Source organism: Bombina bombina, chromosome 4 (genome assembly GCF_027579735.1).
Source record: "Bombina bombina isolate aBomBom1 chromosome 4, aBomBom1.pri, whole genome shotgun sequence".
In the NCBI taxonomy this organism is placed as follows: domain Eukaryota; kingdom Metazoa; phylum Chordata; class Amphibia; order Anura; family Bombinatoridae; genus Bombina; species Bombina bombina.
Window position 1 is genome coordinate 880,949,810 of NC_069502.1, and position 18,097 is coordinate 880,967,906.

General features: G+C 38.9%; 1 protein-coding gene across 4 annotated transcripts in view; it reads left to right on the plus strand.

The window, feature by feature from the left end:
- The window catches only part of LOC128657423 (oocyte zinc finger protein XlCOF7.1-like), a 181,041-nt gene that overhangs the window by 13,812 nt on the left and 149,132 nt on the right, over positions 1-18,097 (plus strand). For all 4 annotated transcript variants that reach the window (XM_053711772.1, XM_053711775.1, XM_053711773.1 and 1 more), the window contains exon 5: positions 6,549-6,638. In XM_053711772.1, coding sequence (XP_053567747.1) covers positions 6,549-6,638 — 90 coding nt within the window. The remainder of the gene's footprint in view (positions 1-6,548; positions 6,639-18,097) is intronic.

Below are 18,097 nucleotides of genomic sequence, written 5' to 3' on the forward strand. Positions count from 1 at the left end.
AAAAAAGTATTAATTGCATTAGTAATAGAGGATTCTGGTCCTCTTGATACTAAATCTAAACGTTTAAATAAGGTTTTTAAATCTCCTGTAGTTATTCCAGAAGTGTTTTCTCTCCCTGATGCTATTTCTGAAGTAATTTCCAGGGAATGGAATAATTTGGGTAATTCATTTACTCCTTCTAAACGTTTAAGCAATTATATCCTGTGCCATCTGACAGATTAGAGTTTTGGGACAAAATCTCTAAGGTTAAATGGGGCTGTCTCTACTCCTGCTAAACGTACTACTATTCCTATGGCAGATAGTACTTCATTTCAGGATCCTTTAGATAGGAAGATTGAATCCTTTCTAAGAAAAGCTTACTTATGTTCAGGTAATCTTCTTAGACCTGCTATATTTTTAGCGGATGTTGCTGCAGCTTCAACTTTTTGGTTAGAAGCTTTAGCGCAACAAGTAACAGATCATAATTTTATAGCATTATTATTATTCTATAACATGCTAATAATTTTATTTGTGATACCATCTTTTGATATCATTAGAGTTGATGTGAGGTATATGTCTCTAGCTATTTTAGCTAGAAAAGCTTTATGGCTTAAAACTTGGAATACTGATATGTCTTCTAAGTCAACTTTGCTTTCCCTTTCTTTCCAGGGTAATAAATTATTCGATTTTCAGTTGGATTCTATTATCTCAACTGTTACTGGAGGGAAGGGAACTTTTTTACCAAAGGATAAAAAAATCTAAGGTAAATTTAGGTCTAATAATCATTTTCGTTCCTTTCCTCACAACAAGGAACAAAAGCCTGATCCTTCATCCTCAGGAGCGGTATCAGTTTGGAAACCATTTCCAGTTTGGAATATATCCAAGCCTTATAGAAACCTGTAGCCAGCTCCTAAATACCCATGAAGGTGCGGCCCTCATTCCAGCTCAGCTGGTATGGGGCAGTTTACGTTTTCTTTTAAGGTACAGAATTGTCTTCAAGTTAAGGCCTCCTGCAAATAGATTTTTTTCTTTCCCGTGTCCCAGTAAACACAGCAAAGGCTCAGCATTTCTGAAATGTGTTTCAGATCTAGAGTTGGCTGGAGTAATTATGCCAGTTCCAGTTCTGGAACAGGGGCTGGGGTTTTATTCTATCTCTTCATTGTACCAAAGAAGGTCAATTCCTTCAGACCAGTTCCGGATCTATCTATATTGAATCGTTATGTAAGGATACCAACATTCAAGATGGTAACTGTAGGACTATCCTGCCTTTTGTTTAGCAAGGGCATTATATGTCTACAATAGATTTACAGGATGCATATCTGCATATTCCGATTCATCCAGATCACTTTTAGTTTCTGAGATTCTCTTTTTAGACAAGCATTACCAGTTTTGTGGCTCTACCGTTTGGCCTAGCGTCAGCTCCAAGAATTTTTTTCAAAGGTTCTCGGTGCCCTTCTGTCTGTAATCAGAGAACAGGGTTTTGGTATTTCCTTTTTTGGACGATATCTTGGTACTTGCTCAGTCTTCACATTTTCGCAGAATCTCATACGAATCGACTTGTGTTGTTTCTTCAAGATCATGGTTGGAGGATCAATTTACCAATCAGTTCATTGTTTCCTCAGACAAGGGTAACCTTTTTAGGTTTCCAGATAGATTCAGTGTCTATGACTCTGTCCTTGTCAGATAAGAGAAGTTTAACATTGATATCAGCTTGTCAAAACCTTCAGTCAATCATTCCCTTTGGTAGCCTTATGCATGGGAAATTTTAGGTCTTAGGACTGCCGCATCGGATGCGATCTCCTTTGCTCGTTTTCACATGCGACCTCTTCAGCTCTGTATGCTGAACCAGTGGTGCAGGGATTACACAAAGATATCTCAATTAATATCTTTAAACCGATTATACGACACTCTCTGACATGGTGGACAGTTCACCATCGTTTAGTTCAGGGGGCTTCTTTGTTCTTCCGACCTGGACTATAATCTCAACAGATGCAAGTCTTACAGGTTGGGGAGCTGTGTGGGGGTCTCTGACGGCACAAGGGGTTTGGGAATCTCAGGAGGTGAGATTACCGATCAATATTTTTGAACTCCGTGCAATTTTCAGAGCTCTTCAGTCTTGGCCTCTTCTGAAGAGAGAGTTGTTCATTTGTTTTCAGATAGACAATGTCACAGCTGTGGCATACATCAATCATCAAGGAGGGACTCACAGTCCTCTGGCTATGAAAGAAGTATCTCGAATTTTGGTTTGGGCGGAATCCAGCTCCTGTCTAATCTCTGCGGTTCATATCCCAGGTATAGACAATTGGGAAGCGGATTATCTCAGTCGCCAAACGTTGCATCCGGGCGAATGGTCTCTTCACCCAGAGGTATTTCTTCAGATTGTTCAAATGTGGGAACTCCCAGAAATAGATCTGATGGCTTCTCATCTAAACAAGAAACTTCCCTGGTATCTGTCCAGATCCTGGGATCCTCGGGCGGGGGCAGTGGATGCATTATCACTTCCTTGGAAGTATCATCCTGCCTATATCTTTCCGCCTCTAGTTCTTCTTCCAAGAGTATTCTCCAAGATTCTAAGGAATGCTCGTTTGTCCTGCTGGTAGCTCCAGCATGGCCTCACAGGTTTTGGTATGCGGATCTTGTCCGGATGGCCTCTTGCCAGCTGTGGACTCTTCCGTTAAGACCAGACTTTCTGTCGCAAGGTCCTTTTTTTCCATCAGGATCTCAAATCCTTAAATTTTAAGGTATAGAGTTTGAACGCTTGATTCTTGGTCAAAGAAGGTTTCTCTGACTCTGTGTTTATTACTACGTGACAGGCTCGTAAATCTGTATCTAGTGAGATATATTATAGAGTCTGGAAGACTTATATTTCTTAGTGTCTTTCTCATCATTTTTTCTTGGCATTTTTTTTGAATACCGAGAATTTTTCAGTTTCTTCAGGATGGTTTAGATAAAGGTTTGTCCGCAAGTTCCTTGAAAGGACAAATCTCTGCTATTTCTGTTCTTTTTTCACAGAAGGATTGCTAATCTTGCTGATATTTCATTGTTTTGTACAAGCTTTGGTTCGTATAAAACCTGTCATTAAGTCAATTTCTCCTCCTTGGAGTTTGAATTTGGTTCTGGGGGCTTTTCAAGCTCCTCCTTTTGAACCCATGCATTCTTTGGTCGTTATATTACTTTCTTGGAAAGTTTTGTTTCTTTTGGCCATCTCTTCTGCCAGAAGAGTCTCTGAATTATCTGCTCTTTCTTGTGAGTCTCCTTTTCTGATTTTTCATCAGGATGAGGCGGTGCTGCGAACTTCTTTTGAATTTTTTACCTAAGGTTGTGAATTCTAACAACCTTAGTAGAGAAAATGTGGTTCCTTCATTATGTCCTAATCCTATGAATTCTAGGAGAAATCATTGCATTCTTTGGATGCTGTTAGAGTTTTGTCTTATTTGTCATCTTTTCCGGTTCTAGAAAAGGCCAGAAAGCTTCTGCCATTTCTTTGGCATCTTGGTTGAAATCTTTATTTCATCAAGCTTATGTCGAGTCGGGTAAAACTCCGCCTCTAAGGATTACAGTTCATTCTACTAGGTCAGTTTATACTTCCTGGGCGTTTAGGAATGAAGCTTCGATTGATCAGATTTGCAAAGCAGCAACTTGGTCCTCTTTGCATACTTTTTCTAAATTCTACCATTTTGATGTGTTTTCTTCTTCTGAAGCAGTTTTTGGTAGAAAAGTACTTTTGGCAGTGGTTTCAGTTTGAATCTTCTGCTTATGTTTTTCATTAAACTTTATTTTGGGTGTGGATTATTTTCAGCAGGAATTGGCTGTCTTTATTTTATCCCTCCCTCTCTAGTGACTCTTGTGTGGAAAGATCCACATATTGGGTAGTCATTATCCCATACGTCACTAGCTCATGGACTCTTGCTAATTACATGAAAGAAAACATAATTTATGTAAGAACTTACCTGATAAATTCATTTCTTTCATATTAGCAAGAGTCCATGAGGCCCGCCCTTTTTTGTGGTGGTTATGATTTTTTTGTATAAAGCACAATTATTCCAATTCCTTATTTTATATGCTTTCGCACTTTTTTCTTATCACCCCACTTCTTGGCTATTCGTTAAACTGAATTGTGGGTGTGGTGAGGGGTGTATTTATAGGCATTTTAAGGTTTGGGAAACTTTGCCCCTCCTGGTAGGAATGTATATCCCATACGTCACTAGCTCATGGACTCTTGCTAATATGAAAGAAATGAATTTATCAGGTAAGTTCTTACATAAATTATGTTTTTAGTGGATTCAGAATTTAAATATGTTGAGAAGTCTACTCCCGTTAGAGCCAGATAAGCTCCTTTTACAATGAAGAAACAAGAAGTTGTGTGGGTTCAATGCAAGCTTCTGACAGCCATTCACATTTCAGGTTCTATGAATTTCAGGGCAGACTTCCTTTGCAGGAAGCAGGTCTTACCAACGGGATGGCAGGTCTACTATTAAGCTTTTTCAGAAGATTGTGGACAAGTAGCGCATTCCCCGGATGTAGATCTATGGCCTCTGGTCTCTATCTTCAGGTTCCACAATATATCTTTTTTCCCCCAGGTGTTCAAGCTCTAGGAGTGGATACTCTGTCTTGGTAGTTCACTCTGATCTATGCGTTTTCACTATTTCCTCTCATTCCTTATCTACTGAAGAGAATCCTAAAGGAAAATGTAACTCCTTCCCTGTTTTGGTTTCCTCTAATGAAAAAGCTGACAATTCAACTTTCATAGGTATTTCCAATATCGCAGGAAATGCTTCTTCAGGATCCTCTGTTGCATCCAAACTCAGAGTTTTAGGTTGAAGGCATGTTTCCTGAAAGCATCTGTTTGCTGCAGTTGAATTTTTCAGACTTGGTGTTTTAAACACTCATATAAACCTACAACTATTGTTTGGTTTTTTTTGGGACCAATTCTGGGTCTGTTTTTCCTCTTGGATCTTCTTGGATCATCCAATATAATGCTTTCATAACACGTTCTGCTATCTGTTGGTGCTCCACAAATAACCTTTAAAGGGACAGTCTAGTCCAAAAAAAACTTGTTGGTTATGCAAAACTAGGAAATGGGTAAAAAAGGGATTATCTATCTTTTAAAACAATAACAATTCTGGTGTAGACTGTCCCTTTAATATTGACAATCTCAATTGATTAGAATTTTGTTCTCCAACACTTGAGGCTTAAAATCTCTTGGTTATGCAATTCTTTCAAGTCTTGGTCCATATCCGACTAAGTTAGAGATCTGTAATTTAATCCTGGAATCTTCCCTTTGGTCTTAAAAAGCATTACTGGATATCTATTTTCATTCTTTCTTTGTTAAATTTATAACTGGCTTCTTACTTTGGAAACCATTACATCAGCAGGAAATTTTCCGTATTTAAGGCACTTTATGTGAAGTAGTCATACCTTATTCTTTCATCAAGATGAAATAATCTTGAAAACTGTTGCCATAGTTGTCTCTGACTTTTATTGGAGTCAAGATATTTTACCTTCCTTCAGTACTGATAAGCAGGAGAGTTGAAGGAAACCATTTTACCTTTTGGTTGTGGTCTGTTTCTTTCAGATTTCTGCTAAGAGGGCTCACTTACTTCATACCTGATCATATCTTTGTTTTATTAGAAAGTCTCTATTTGGATTGTGTAAGTTATTTTCAGATCATACGAGTAATAAAATAAGCAGGTTCCAGAAGGGCTCATGGAATACTCAACTAGAGTATTTGCATTATAGGTTTCGAAGTAGTAGCTAAGCCAGAGTAACTTTGTCAGGCCGCTGTTTGGAGATTGTATTTTATCTTCATCCCACATTTCAAGCTTGATGTACGTCACTCAGCTTCTGATTGGTTTGGCTGCAAAGTGTTATCCTCATTATAAGCTAGATATTCATCAATCGGCTTCTGCAAAGATTCTGTCTTAAATAAATTTATATATTTTATACAGTATCATTTTTGTTGTTGTTATGTCTTTCTTCCCACCCTTGTTATTGTTTTACAGCTTTTTGTTCTTCTCACTGGTATGTATTACTATCAGGCAGGGCAAGATAATTAGACATTTTCAACATTATAAATATATGTAATATCTATATCTTGGCCCATATCGCTGGGTAATACCTACCAGGCTCCCTCCAATTTACAGAGACCACCTATTAGGCTGCACATTTCTAGGAGGATGAGGGGTACTGTCTGGGAGTTACCTTTGTACAGGTAACTAGGGGAGTGGGCCGTTCTGTCCACGCCCCTTTGGGGAGGGATTTTCACTAGTAGGTATAACCCAGGGATATGAGCCAAGATATAGAAGTTACTTATATTTTGGTGCAATTTTCTAATTTGTATGGGGTATGAGAGGAAAACCGTTTGTCAGGAATATAAAGGCAATTATACATTAATTTTTTACTTGCAAAAGTATATTTATAAAACAGAATAGCAGAAAACTCATGTCACATACCTATGTTCTGGTGCTCATTGCCAGTTTCTACAAGGCTAAAAGGAAAAGGTAGGTTTATTCAGCAAAAAGTCATGGCATACATTTTAAGATATATGTATATTTTTTATTTTTTTTAAGGTCACAGTGATGAAAATCTAGACACAGGAACACATGCAGAGCGTATACAGAATATTCAGCCAGTGGAGACCCCATCAAATGTCTCTGCAGGTGAGAGATCTATGGCAGAAGCTGCTGCTAATGTTTTTTACAATGTGAAAACTCAGGATCTGAATTGATTTAATTCCTATTAATAATTATATAACTAATCAACCTCAAAATAGACAGATTGGTAGTCATAATCCACTCTGATGTTCATTTGTAATCTTACTACTTAAAGGGACACTGAACCCAAATTTTTTCTTTCGTGATTCAGATAGAGCATGCAATTTTAAGCAGCTTTCTAATTTACTCCTATTATCAATTGCTCTTCATTCTCTTGCTATCTTTATTTGAAAAAGAAGGCATCTAAGCTTTTTTTTATTTGGTTCAGGACTTTGGACAGCGCTTTTTTTATTGGTGGATGAATTTATCCACCAATCAGCAAGGACAACCCAGGTTGTTCACCAAAAATGGGCCAGCATCTGAACTTACATTCTTGCATTTCAAATAAAGATACCAAGAGAATGAAGACAATTTGATAATAGGAGTAAATTAGAAAGTTGCTTAAAATGTCATGATCTATCTGAATCACGAAAGAAAACATTTGGGTTCAGTGTCCCTTTAAGAATAGTTATAAAATACTCATTGTTTAGAGAGAGAACATATAACTTGGGGCGCAGTAAGCTGTGAAGGGGAATAACACACAGGTATAGCATATAATCTGGGTCAGGAGATTAAGGGACATTATAGAACAAACTATCCTGTAGCTGTGTAGCCCCTGAATACTTTGAAAAACAACTTTGCAATGTATTGATTGACGCTAAAAAGCAGGGATTATTCAGAGACTTTAAAAAAACTCAATACACATTTATTGGTAAAATAATATGGCAAGTATTTGAGGCTGCCCTACATGTAGTGTAGTTGACATTTTGTAAATATAAAAAAAAAATAAGCTGTTTTTACACCAGTTACTGTAACATTAATTGTTTGGTACACTGCCTTAAAAAGGCCTTTTTGTTTTTACTTGATTTTTGTGAAATAAATTTGGGCAGCCTTTAAAAAAAAAAAAGGGAAAAAAAAGAGAGAAAGAAAGGTGATGTACAGGAACATCTCCCAGTATTAAAAATAGAAAGTATGTGAACACGGTACTGTGAGTAACTTTTAATAGTTTTATTGCCATATTATTTTACCAATAAATGTGTATTGAGATGTTTCCAGTCACTGTTAACCCCTGCATTTTAGCACAAATCCACTTTATTGTTCTGTACACAAAGGGATAGGCACACACATACATCCAAACACACAGGGATAGACGCATACAATGACCCATAGAAACAGGGACATATACACAGTCACTGGGACACACACACAGAGAAGCACACAAGAGGACACACACACACAAGGGGACACACACATGCACAAAGGGACACATACACAGAGAAGCACACAAGGGGACACACACATGCACAAAGGGACACACCCACTAGGATACACACGGACACACACACTGGGATACACAAGGACACACACACTGGGATACACACAAGGAGACATACATACACTGGGATGCACACAAGAGAATACGTACACCAGGAGACTTACACTGGGACGCACACACACACACACACTGGGATGCACACTTGGAGGCACGCACACTGGGAGGCACACAACGAGACACATACTCTGGGACGCACTCACACTGTGCTGCTCAGGTTATCCCTGGAGTACAATAAGTGAACAATGCATTTGCATGATATGAAAGCTATTTACCTGCCCTCACACAGGGATAGTGTGGTCTGTAAAGGGTTAATTAGAATCGCATTATGCTGAGAGATCTACAGAAAGCAGAGGTGCAGCTACATACATACTTTAGGTTGAATCTGTTGGTTCAGGTCCTCCTGCTCTGTTACAATTGAAGCCAAGAAGCAGCAGTAACCCATACCCACCCCCCCTCTCACACACACACACTTTGCAAACACCCAGTAGCAGTGCAGGTGAAAACTTTTTTTGTGTGTGTCTATTTTTCCACATTGCAGTGTACCTACCGGCAGTGTCTCAGAGTACATATGGCTGGTTCCCTGTAAGCCTCAAGCCAGGACCACCGTTACCATTTGCAGGGCCCTGGGCAAGATAAATTTGTGGGGCCCCCAGCCCCCTTATTCCCCAGCACTGACATGACAGTAAGGTACCCCGAAAGCATGGGGACTGAGTATGCTGTCCCGCTCAAAGGACAGGCGTTTTATTTATTTTTATATATATATATATATACACACACATGCAAAACACGGAAGGGGACTGCACTCCTAGGCCGGACCGGGTACACATCCCATGACCCTGCAACATGCTCAGCCCTGGGTGCTCAGTGGCACTCACAAGAAGCTGTGCTGTCCCTAGAGTCACAGGCAGTTAAACCCAGACAGGTCTGGGTGCAAGAACCATAGGGGAAATTACAAAACAAATTAACACAACACACAGAAAGCCCTGCACTCACTAGCAAGCTCTCCGCTAAGATTAAAAGCAAACATGGAAAGGTTAGTTACCGCATCTGGCCAAATGGGACAAGCCCAGGTACCACGTCGAGGTCCATTCCAAAAATCTGGGACCCTAAAACAGCTACACAATGCAAGCTCTCAATCCAAACAAACTGGGAACAAGTGAAGGATGCACAGGCTTATGTAATCACCCCAGTCATACACAAAACACGGAAGGGGACTGCACTCTTAGGCTGTACCGGGTACACCTCCCATGACCCAGTGGATATAAAAAGTCAACACACCCCTGTTAAAATGTCAGGTTTCTGTGATGTAAAAAAATTAGACAAGATAAATCATTTCAGAACTTTTTCCACCTTTATTGTGACCTATAAACTACGCAACTCAATTGAAAAACAAACTGAAATCTTTAAGGTGGAGGGAAGAAAACAAAAAAACTAAAATAATGTAGTTGCATAAGTGTGCACTTATAACTGGGGATGTAGCTGTGTTCAGAATTAAGCAATCACATTCAAAACCATGTTAAATAAGAGTCATCACTCACCTGCCATAATTTAAAGTGCCTCTGATTTAACCCTGAATAAAGTTCAGCTGTTCTAGTTGGTCTTTCCTGATATTTTCTTAGTCGCATCCCACATAAAAGCCATGGTCCGCAGAGAGCTTCCAAAGCACCAGATGGATCTCTTTAAAGGTATCAGTCAGGAGAAGGGTACACAAGAATTTCCAAGGCATTAGATACACCATGGAACACAGTTAAGACAGTCATCATCAAGTGGAGAACATATGGCACAACAATGACATTACCAAGAACTGGATGTTTCTCCAAAATTGATGAAAAGACTAGAAGAAAATTGGTCTGGGAGGCTACCAAGAGGCCTACAGCAACATTAAAGGAGCTGCAGGAATATCTGGCAAGTACTGGCTGTGTAGTACATGTGATTACAATCTCCCGTATTCTTCATATGTTTGGGCTTTGGGGTAGACGGCAAGATGGAAGCCTTTTCTTACGAAGAAAAACATCCAAGCCCAGCTTAATTTAGCAAAAGGACATCTGAAGTGTCCCAAAAGCATGTGAGAAAAGGTGTTATGGTCTGATGAAACCAAGGTTGAACTTTTTGGCAATAATTCCAAATAACATGTTTGGCGCAAAAACAACACTGCATATCTCCAAAAGAACACCATACCCACAGTGAAGCATGGTGGTGGTAGCATCATGCTTTGGGTCTGTTTTTTCTTCAGCTGGAACTGGGGCCTTATTCTCGGTAGAGGGAATTATGAACAGTTCCAAATACAAGTCAATATTGGCACAAAACCTTCAGGCTTTTGCTAGAAAGCTGAACATGAAGAGGAACTTCATCTTTCAGCATGGCAATGACCCAAAGCATACATCCAAATCAACAAATGAATGGCTTCACCAGAAGAAGATTAAAGTTTTGGAATGGCCCAGCCAGAGCCCAGACCTGAATCCAGTTGAAAATCTGTGGGGTGATCTGAAGAGAGCTATGCACAGGAGATGCCCTCGCAAACTGACAGATTTGGAATGTTTTTGCAAAGAAGAGTGGGCAAATCTTGCCATGTCAAGATGTGCCATGCTGATAGACTCATACCCAAAAAGACTGAGTGCTGTAATAAAATTAAAAGGTGCTCCAACAAAGTATTAGTTGTGCACACTTATGCAACCATATTATTTTTTTATAGGTCACATAAAGGTGGAAAAAGTTTTGAAATGATTTATCTTCATCTCATTTTTTTTTACATCACAGAAACCTGCCATTTTAACAGGGGTGTGTAGACTTTTTATATCCACTATATACAGATACATTTTTCTTTTTGTGGTCGCACTGTAACTGAAAATGGCAAAATGTACTATTGGAAACAAGAAAAAAGACTACCAGGGAAAACAGGATCTAGAGCCTATTCTTCTGCAAAAAACTGCAAAAGTATATAAGTATGTGAAAAAGTAAATCCCTTATTTAATCAACAGTATGCAAACACTGCAGAAACAAAAAGGCTTGACACAACAGTCTTTGCATAACAATATGGTATAGAGCTTGTTTTCCTATGAAGTAGGCAGTTAATAGATTTTACTCTAAACTAAATATTTTTTAAAGGCAAGTGCACCTAAAATTTAAGACTCCCCCCCCCCCCAATGTATATGACAATGACATAGGATTAAATAAATACATAATTAAGGTCCCACTTGACAGCCCAATGTGTAGCATTATAATATCCTTTTATCTACTTAAAGTGAATGTAAATTTTGATGCTAAAGTGCCAGGTTTTTAAAAATTCGATTAAAAACAGGGGCACTTTAATTCATCAAATTTTACATTTCACTCGTGTTGTGAAGAAATACTTACCTTTTAAACTTGACAGCCGCTCCAGCTTCCTCCGCCCGTCGCATAGCCTCTTCCTATGTCTAAAATGAGGAATCCGGCTTCCTCCAATCACGGCGTTGAATCAGACACTGATTCCCCTGGGGGGAAGCTGTGATTGGAAGATGATCGATCCATCATTTCTGACGTCAGAAATGGCTTGCGACGACCGGGGGAAGCTGTAGCGGCTGTCAAGTTTAAAAGGTAAGTATCTTTTCACAAATTTTTTAAAACCGGGCACTTTAGCATCAAAATTTACATTCACTTTAACCAATTTTATGTCCCTTTTAAACCTCTCTTACAGTGGCCCAAACCAATTCCGATTTGGAGAGGAAAGATTTGAATCAAAAATTATTTTGGCTTAACCCCCCCCCACCCTCCAAAAAAAAAATAAACCTAGGAGGTTCATATGCTAATTTCTTAGACCTTGAAGACTGCCTCTAATCTGAATACATTTTGACCACTAGAGGGCATTAGTTCACATGTTTCATATAGATAACATTGAGCTCATGCACGTAAAGTGACCTAGGAGTGAGCACTGATTGGCTAAACTGCATGTCTGTCAAAATAACTGAAATAAGGGGGCAGTCAGCAGAAGCTTAGATACAAGATAATTACAGAGGTAAAATGTGTATTATTATAACTGTGTTGGTTATGCAAAACTGGGGAATGGGTAATAAAGGGATTATTTTTCTTTTTAAAGACTATTGGCTAGATTTAGAGTTTTGTCGGTAACGACCCGCGTAGCTAACGCTGGCTTTTTTCTGGCCGCACCTTTTAAATACCTCTGGTATTGAGAGTTCACAGAATGGCTGCGTTAGGCTCCAAAAAGGGAGCGTACAGGCATATTTACCGCCACTGCAACTCTCGATACCAGAGTTGCTTACGGACGCGGCCAGCTTCAAAAACGTGCTCGTGCACGATTCCCCCATAGAAAACAATGGGGCTGTTTGAGCTGAAAAAAAAACCTAACACCTGCAAAAAAGCCGCGTTCAGCTCCTAACGCAGCCCCATTGTTTCCTATGGGGAAACACTTCCTACATCTGCACCTAACACTCTAACATGTACCCCGAGTCTAAACACCCCTAACCTTACATTTATTAACCCCTAATCTGCCGCCCCCGCTATCGCTGACCCCTGCATATTATTTTTAACCCCTAATCTGCCGCTCCGTACACCCCCGCCACCTACATTATCCCTATGTACCCCTAATCTGCTGCCCTAACATCGCCGACCCCTATTATATTTATTAACCCCTAATCTGACGCCCCCAACGTCGCCTCCACCTAACTACACTTATTAACCCCTAATCTACCGACCGGACCTGAGCGCTACTATAATAAATGTATTAACCCCTAATCCGCCTCACTCCCGCCTCAATAACCCTATAATAAATAGTATTAACCCCTAATCTGCCCTCCCTAACATTGCCGACACCTAACTTCAAGTATTAACCCCTAATCTGCCGACAGGAGCTCACCGCTACGCTAATAAATTTATTAACCCCTAAAGCTAAGTCTAACTTTAACCCTAACACCCCCCTAAATTAAATATAATTTAAATCTAACTAAATAAATTAACTCTTATTAAATAAATTATTCCTATTTAAAGCTAAATACTTACCTGTAAAATAAACCCTAATATAGCTACAATATAAATTATAATTATATTATAGCTATTTTAGGATTTATATTTATTTTACAGGTAACTTTGTATTTATTTTAACCAGGTACAATAGCTATTAAATAGTTAAGAACTATTTAATAGCTAAAATAGTTAAAATAATTACAAAATTACCTGTAAAATAAATCCTAAAATAAGTTACAATTAAACCTAACACTACACTATCAATAAATTAATTAAATAAAATACCTACAATTATCTACAATTAAACCTAAAACTACACTATCAATAAATAAATTAAATACAATTCCTACAAATAAATACAATTAAATAAACTAACTAAAGTACAAAAAATAAAAAAGAACTAATTTACAACAAAAAAAAAAAATATTTACAAACATTAGAAAAAAATTACAACAATTTTAAACTAATTACACCTACTCTAAGCCCCCTAATAAAATAACAAAGACCCCCAAAATAAAAAAATGCCCTACCCTATTTTAAATTACAAAAGTTCAAAGCTCTTTTACCTTACCAGCCCTGAACAGGGCCCTTTGCGGGGCATGCCCCAAAGAATTCAGCTCTTTTGCCTGTAAAAAAACACATACAATACCCCCCCCCCCAACATTACAACCCACCACCCACATACCCCTAATCTAACCCAAACCCCCCTTAAATAAACCTAACACTAAGCCCCTGAAGATCTTCCTACCTTATATTCACCTCGCCGGGTATCACACTGATCGGTCCTGGCTCCAAAATCTTCATCCAACCCAAGCGGGGGCTAGACATCCATCATCCGGCGGCTGAAGAGGTCCAGAAGAGGCTCCAAAATCTTCATCCTATCCGGGAAGAAGAGGCGATCCAGACCGGCAACCATCTTGATCCAAGCGGCATCTTCTATCTTCATCCGATGAGAACCGGCTCCATCGTGAAGACCTCCAGCGCGGATCAATCTTCTTCCGACGACGTCCAACTGAAGAATGACGGTTCCTTTAAGGGACGTCATCCAAGATGGCGTCCCTCGAATTCCGATTGGCTGATAGGATTCTATCAGCCAATCGGAATTAAGGTAGGAAAATTCTGATTGGCTGATGGAATCAGCCAATCAGATTCAAGTTCAATCCGATTGGCTGATCCGATCAGCCAATCAGATTGAGCTCGCATTCTATTGGCTGTTTCGATCAATAAATCAATAAATTAATTAAATAAATCAATAAATTAATTAAATAAAATACCTACAATTATCTACAATTAAACCTAACACTACACTATCAATAAATAAATTAAATACAATTCCTACAAATAAATACAATTAAATAAACTAACTAAAGTACAAAAAATAAAAAAGAACTAAGTTACAAAAAATAAAAAAATATTTACAAACATTAGAAAAAAATTACAACAATTTTAAACTAATTACACTGTTCCGATCAGCCAATAGAATGCGAGCTCAATCTGATTGGCTGATCGGATCAGCCAATCGGATTGAACTTGATTCTGATTGGCTGATTCCATCAGCCAATCAGAATTTTCCTACCTTAATTCCGATTAACTGATAGAATCCTATCAGCCAATCGGAATTCGAGGGACGCCATCTTGGATGACGTCCCTTAAAGGAACCGTCATTCTTCAGTTGGACGTCGTCGGAAGAAGATTGATCCGCGCTGGAGGTCTTCACGATGGAGCCGGTCCTCATCGGATGAAGATAGAAGATGCCGCTTGGATCAAGATGGTTGCCGGTCTGGATCGCCTCTTCTTCCCGGATAGGATGAAGATTTTGGAGCCTCTTCTGGACCTCTTCAGCCGCCGGATGATGGATGTCTAGCCCCCGCTTTGGTTGGATGAAGATTTTGGAGCCAGGACCGATCGGTGATACCCGGTGAGGTGAAGATAAGGTAGGAAGATCTTCAGGGGCTTAGTGTTAGGTTTATTTAAGGGGGGTTTGGGTTAGATTAGGGGTATGTGGGTGGTGGGTTGTAATGTTGGGGGGGGGGGGTATTGTATGTGTTTTTTTACAGGCAAAAGAGCTGAATTTCTTGGGGCATGCCCCGCAAAGGGCCCTGTTCAGGGCTGGTAAGGTAAAAGAGCTTTGAACTTTTGTAATTTAGAATAGGGTAGGGCATTTTTTTATTTTGGGGGTCTTTGTTATTTTATTAGGGGGCTTAGAGTAGGTGTAATTAGTTTAAAATTGTTGTAATATTTTTCTAATGTTTGTAAATATTTTTTTATTTTTTGTAACTTAGTTTATTTAATTGTATTTATTTGTAGGAATTGTATTTAATTAATTTATTGATAGTGTAGTGTTAGGTTTAATTGTAACTTAGGTTAGGATTTATTTTACAGGTAATTTTGTAATTATTTTAACTATTTTAGCTATTAAATAGTTCTTAAATATTTAATAGCTATTGTACCTGGTTAAAATAAATACAAAGATGCCTGTAAAATAAATATTAATCCTAAAATAGCTATAATATAATTATAATTTATGTTGTAGCTATATTTTACAGGTAAGTATTTAGATTTAAATAGGAATAATTTATTTAATAAGAGTTAATTTATTTTGTTAGAATAAAATTATATTTAACTTAGGGGGGTGTTAGGGTTAGGGTTAAAATTAGCTTTAGGGGTTAAAAAATTTATTAGAGTAGTGGTGAGCTCCGATCGGCAGATTAGGGGTTAATACTTGAAGTTAGGTGTCGGCGATGTTAGGGAGGGCAGATTAGGGGTTAATACTATTTATTATAGGGTTATTGAGGCGGGAGTGAGGCGGATTAGGGGTTAATAACTTTATTATAGTAGCGGTGCTGTCCGCTCGGCAGATTAGGGGTTAATAAGTGTAGGCAGGTGGAGGCGACGTTGAGGGGGCAGATTAGGGGTTAATAAATATAATATAGGGGTCGGCGGTGTTAGGGGCAGCAGATTAGGGGTACATAGCTATAATGTAGCTGGCGGCGGCGTGCGGACGGCAGATTAGGGGTTAATAATAATATGCAGGGGTCAGCGATAGCGGGGGCAGCAGATTAGGGGTTAATAAATATAATATAGGGGTCGGCGGTGTTAGGGGCAGCAGATTAGGGGTACATAGGGATAACGTAGTTGGCGGCAGTGTACGGAGCGGCAGATTAGGGGTTAAAAAATGTATAGAGTGGCGGCGATGTGGGGGGGCCTCGGTTTAGGGGTACATAAGTAGTTTATGGGTGTTAGTGTACTTTAGAGCACAGTAGTTAAGAGCTTTATGAACCGGCGTTAGCCCAGAAAGCTCTTAACTACTGACTTTTTTCTGCGGCTGGAGTTTTGTCGTTAGATTTCTAACGCTCACTTCAGACACGACTCTAAATACCGGAGTTAGAAAGATCCCATTGAAAAGATAGGATACGCAATTGACGTAAGGGGATCTGCGGTATGGAAAAGTTGCGGCTGAAAAGTGAGCGTTAGACCCTTTCCTGACTGACTCCAAATATCGGCGGTAGCCTAAAACCAGCGTTAGGAGCCTCTAACGCTGGTTTTCACGGCTACCGCCAAACTCTAAATCTAGGCCTATGCATTTAAGGGATTATCTTTCTTTTTAAAGACTATACCTTAAAGGCACAGTCTAGTCAAATTAAACTTTTCATGATTCAGATAGGGCATGCAATTTTAAACAACTTAGCATTTTAGTTTTAGCAACAAATTTGCTTTGTTCTCTTAGTACTCTTTCTTGAAAGTTAAACCTAGGTAGGCTTATATGCTGATTTGTAAGCCCTTGAAGGACTCCTCTTATCTCTGTGCATTTTGACAGTTTTGTCACAGCCAGACAGTGCTAGTTCATGTGTGTCATATAAATAACAGTCTGCTCACTGCCATGGAGTTATTTATGAGTCAACACTAATTGGCTAAAATGCAAGTCTGTCATAAGATCTGAAATAAGGAGGCAATCTGCAGAGGCTCAGATACAAGGTAATTACAGTGACAAAAAGTATATTAATATAACCATTTTGGTTATGCAAAACTGGGGAATGGGTAATAAAGAGATTATCTATTTTTTTTTTTTTAAACTATTCCAATTCTGGAGTAGACTGTCCCTTTAACATGACAACTAAATTACTAATAACATAACTGAAGAGAGTATGTTCTCTTGTCATGGGAAATGCTATTTTACTGTACATTATGGTGAGAAACAGGTTCCATATGGTGAGTCATAGTAGATTTGCCAGACAAAAATAAAATAAAATTGTACCATGAATTGTGATCATATACAGACATAGTATATGTGAATTTAAGGGATTATTTATTATAAAAAGACACAAAGTGTAGCAATTGATGGAGGTCTATAGCTGTGGTACAGGTGCATGGTGGGGTACTTTTATACCAGTGTACCATGCAATAGTTTTGTATGACAATACGTTCAAAAAGGATTGCTGGGGAAAAAATACACAGGTAATGTCCTTTAGGCTGCTGTGTGTCTGGCATCCCTAACCCTAATAGGTCTAACAAGGTGGGTCCCATATAGGCAATGCACAGGCCCAAACTAAAGAACACGTATATCAAGGTAGGATGTTGGTTCCTACTTAAAAAGTTGAAGACTCTTTCATCCCACCATATCTTGAACAATTATTTAACCCAACAAGGGTAAACAAGCATGGCAGAGGGGGATGACCTTCGGCATATGGTGTCAGTGCGCTATGTGACCATCTGCAGATATAGATTGCACTACAGATTGCAAAATGCGAACATTACTTGTCCTCAAGAGTAAACTATAGAAAGTTACACAAAAAGTAGTTTACACACAGCTGCCAAGTGTGATCAGAATGCACAACAAGAATGCATACTCAGGGAAGACAGTGCATTGCAGACATAACTGTCATTTTATGTGCAGAATAATATAGACTAGAACCGAGTGAGACAACACTATTGTTAGCTGAGTGGAAAAGAACAAGAGACAGCCATCAACATCATTTCTACTCTGCACCCCTTATTGAGGGCCCGGAGCAAGAGACATTTTCCAAGCACCAGTTATTTCTCAGAACCATTAAGACAAGCTACACAACTGTCCAGT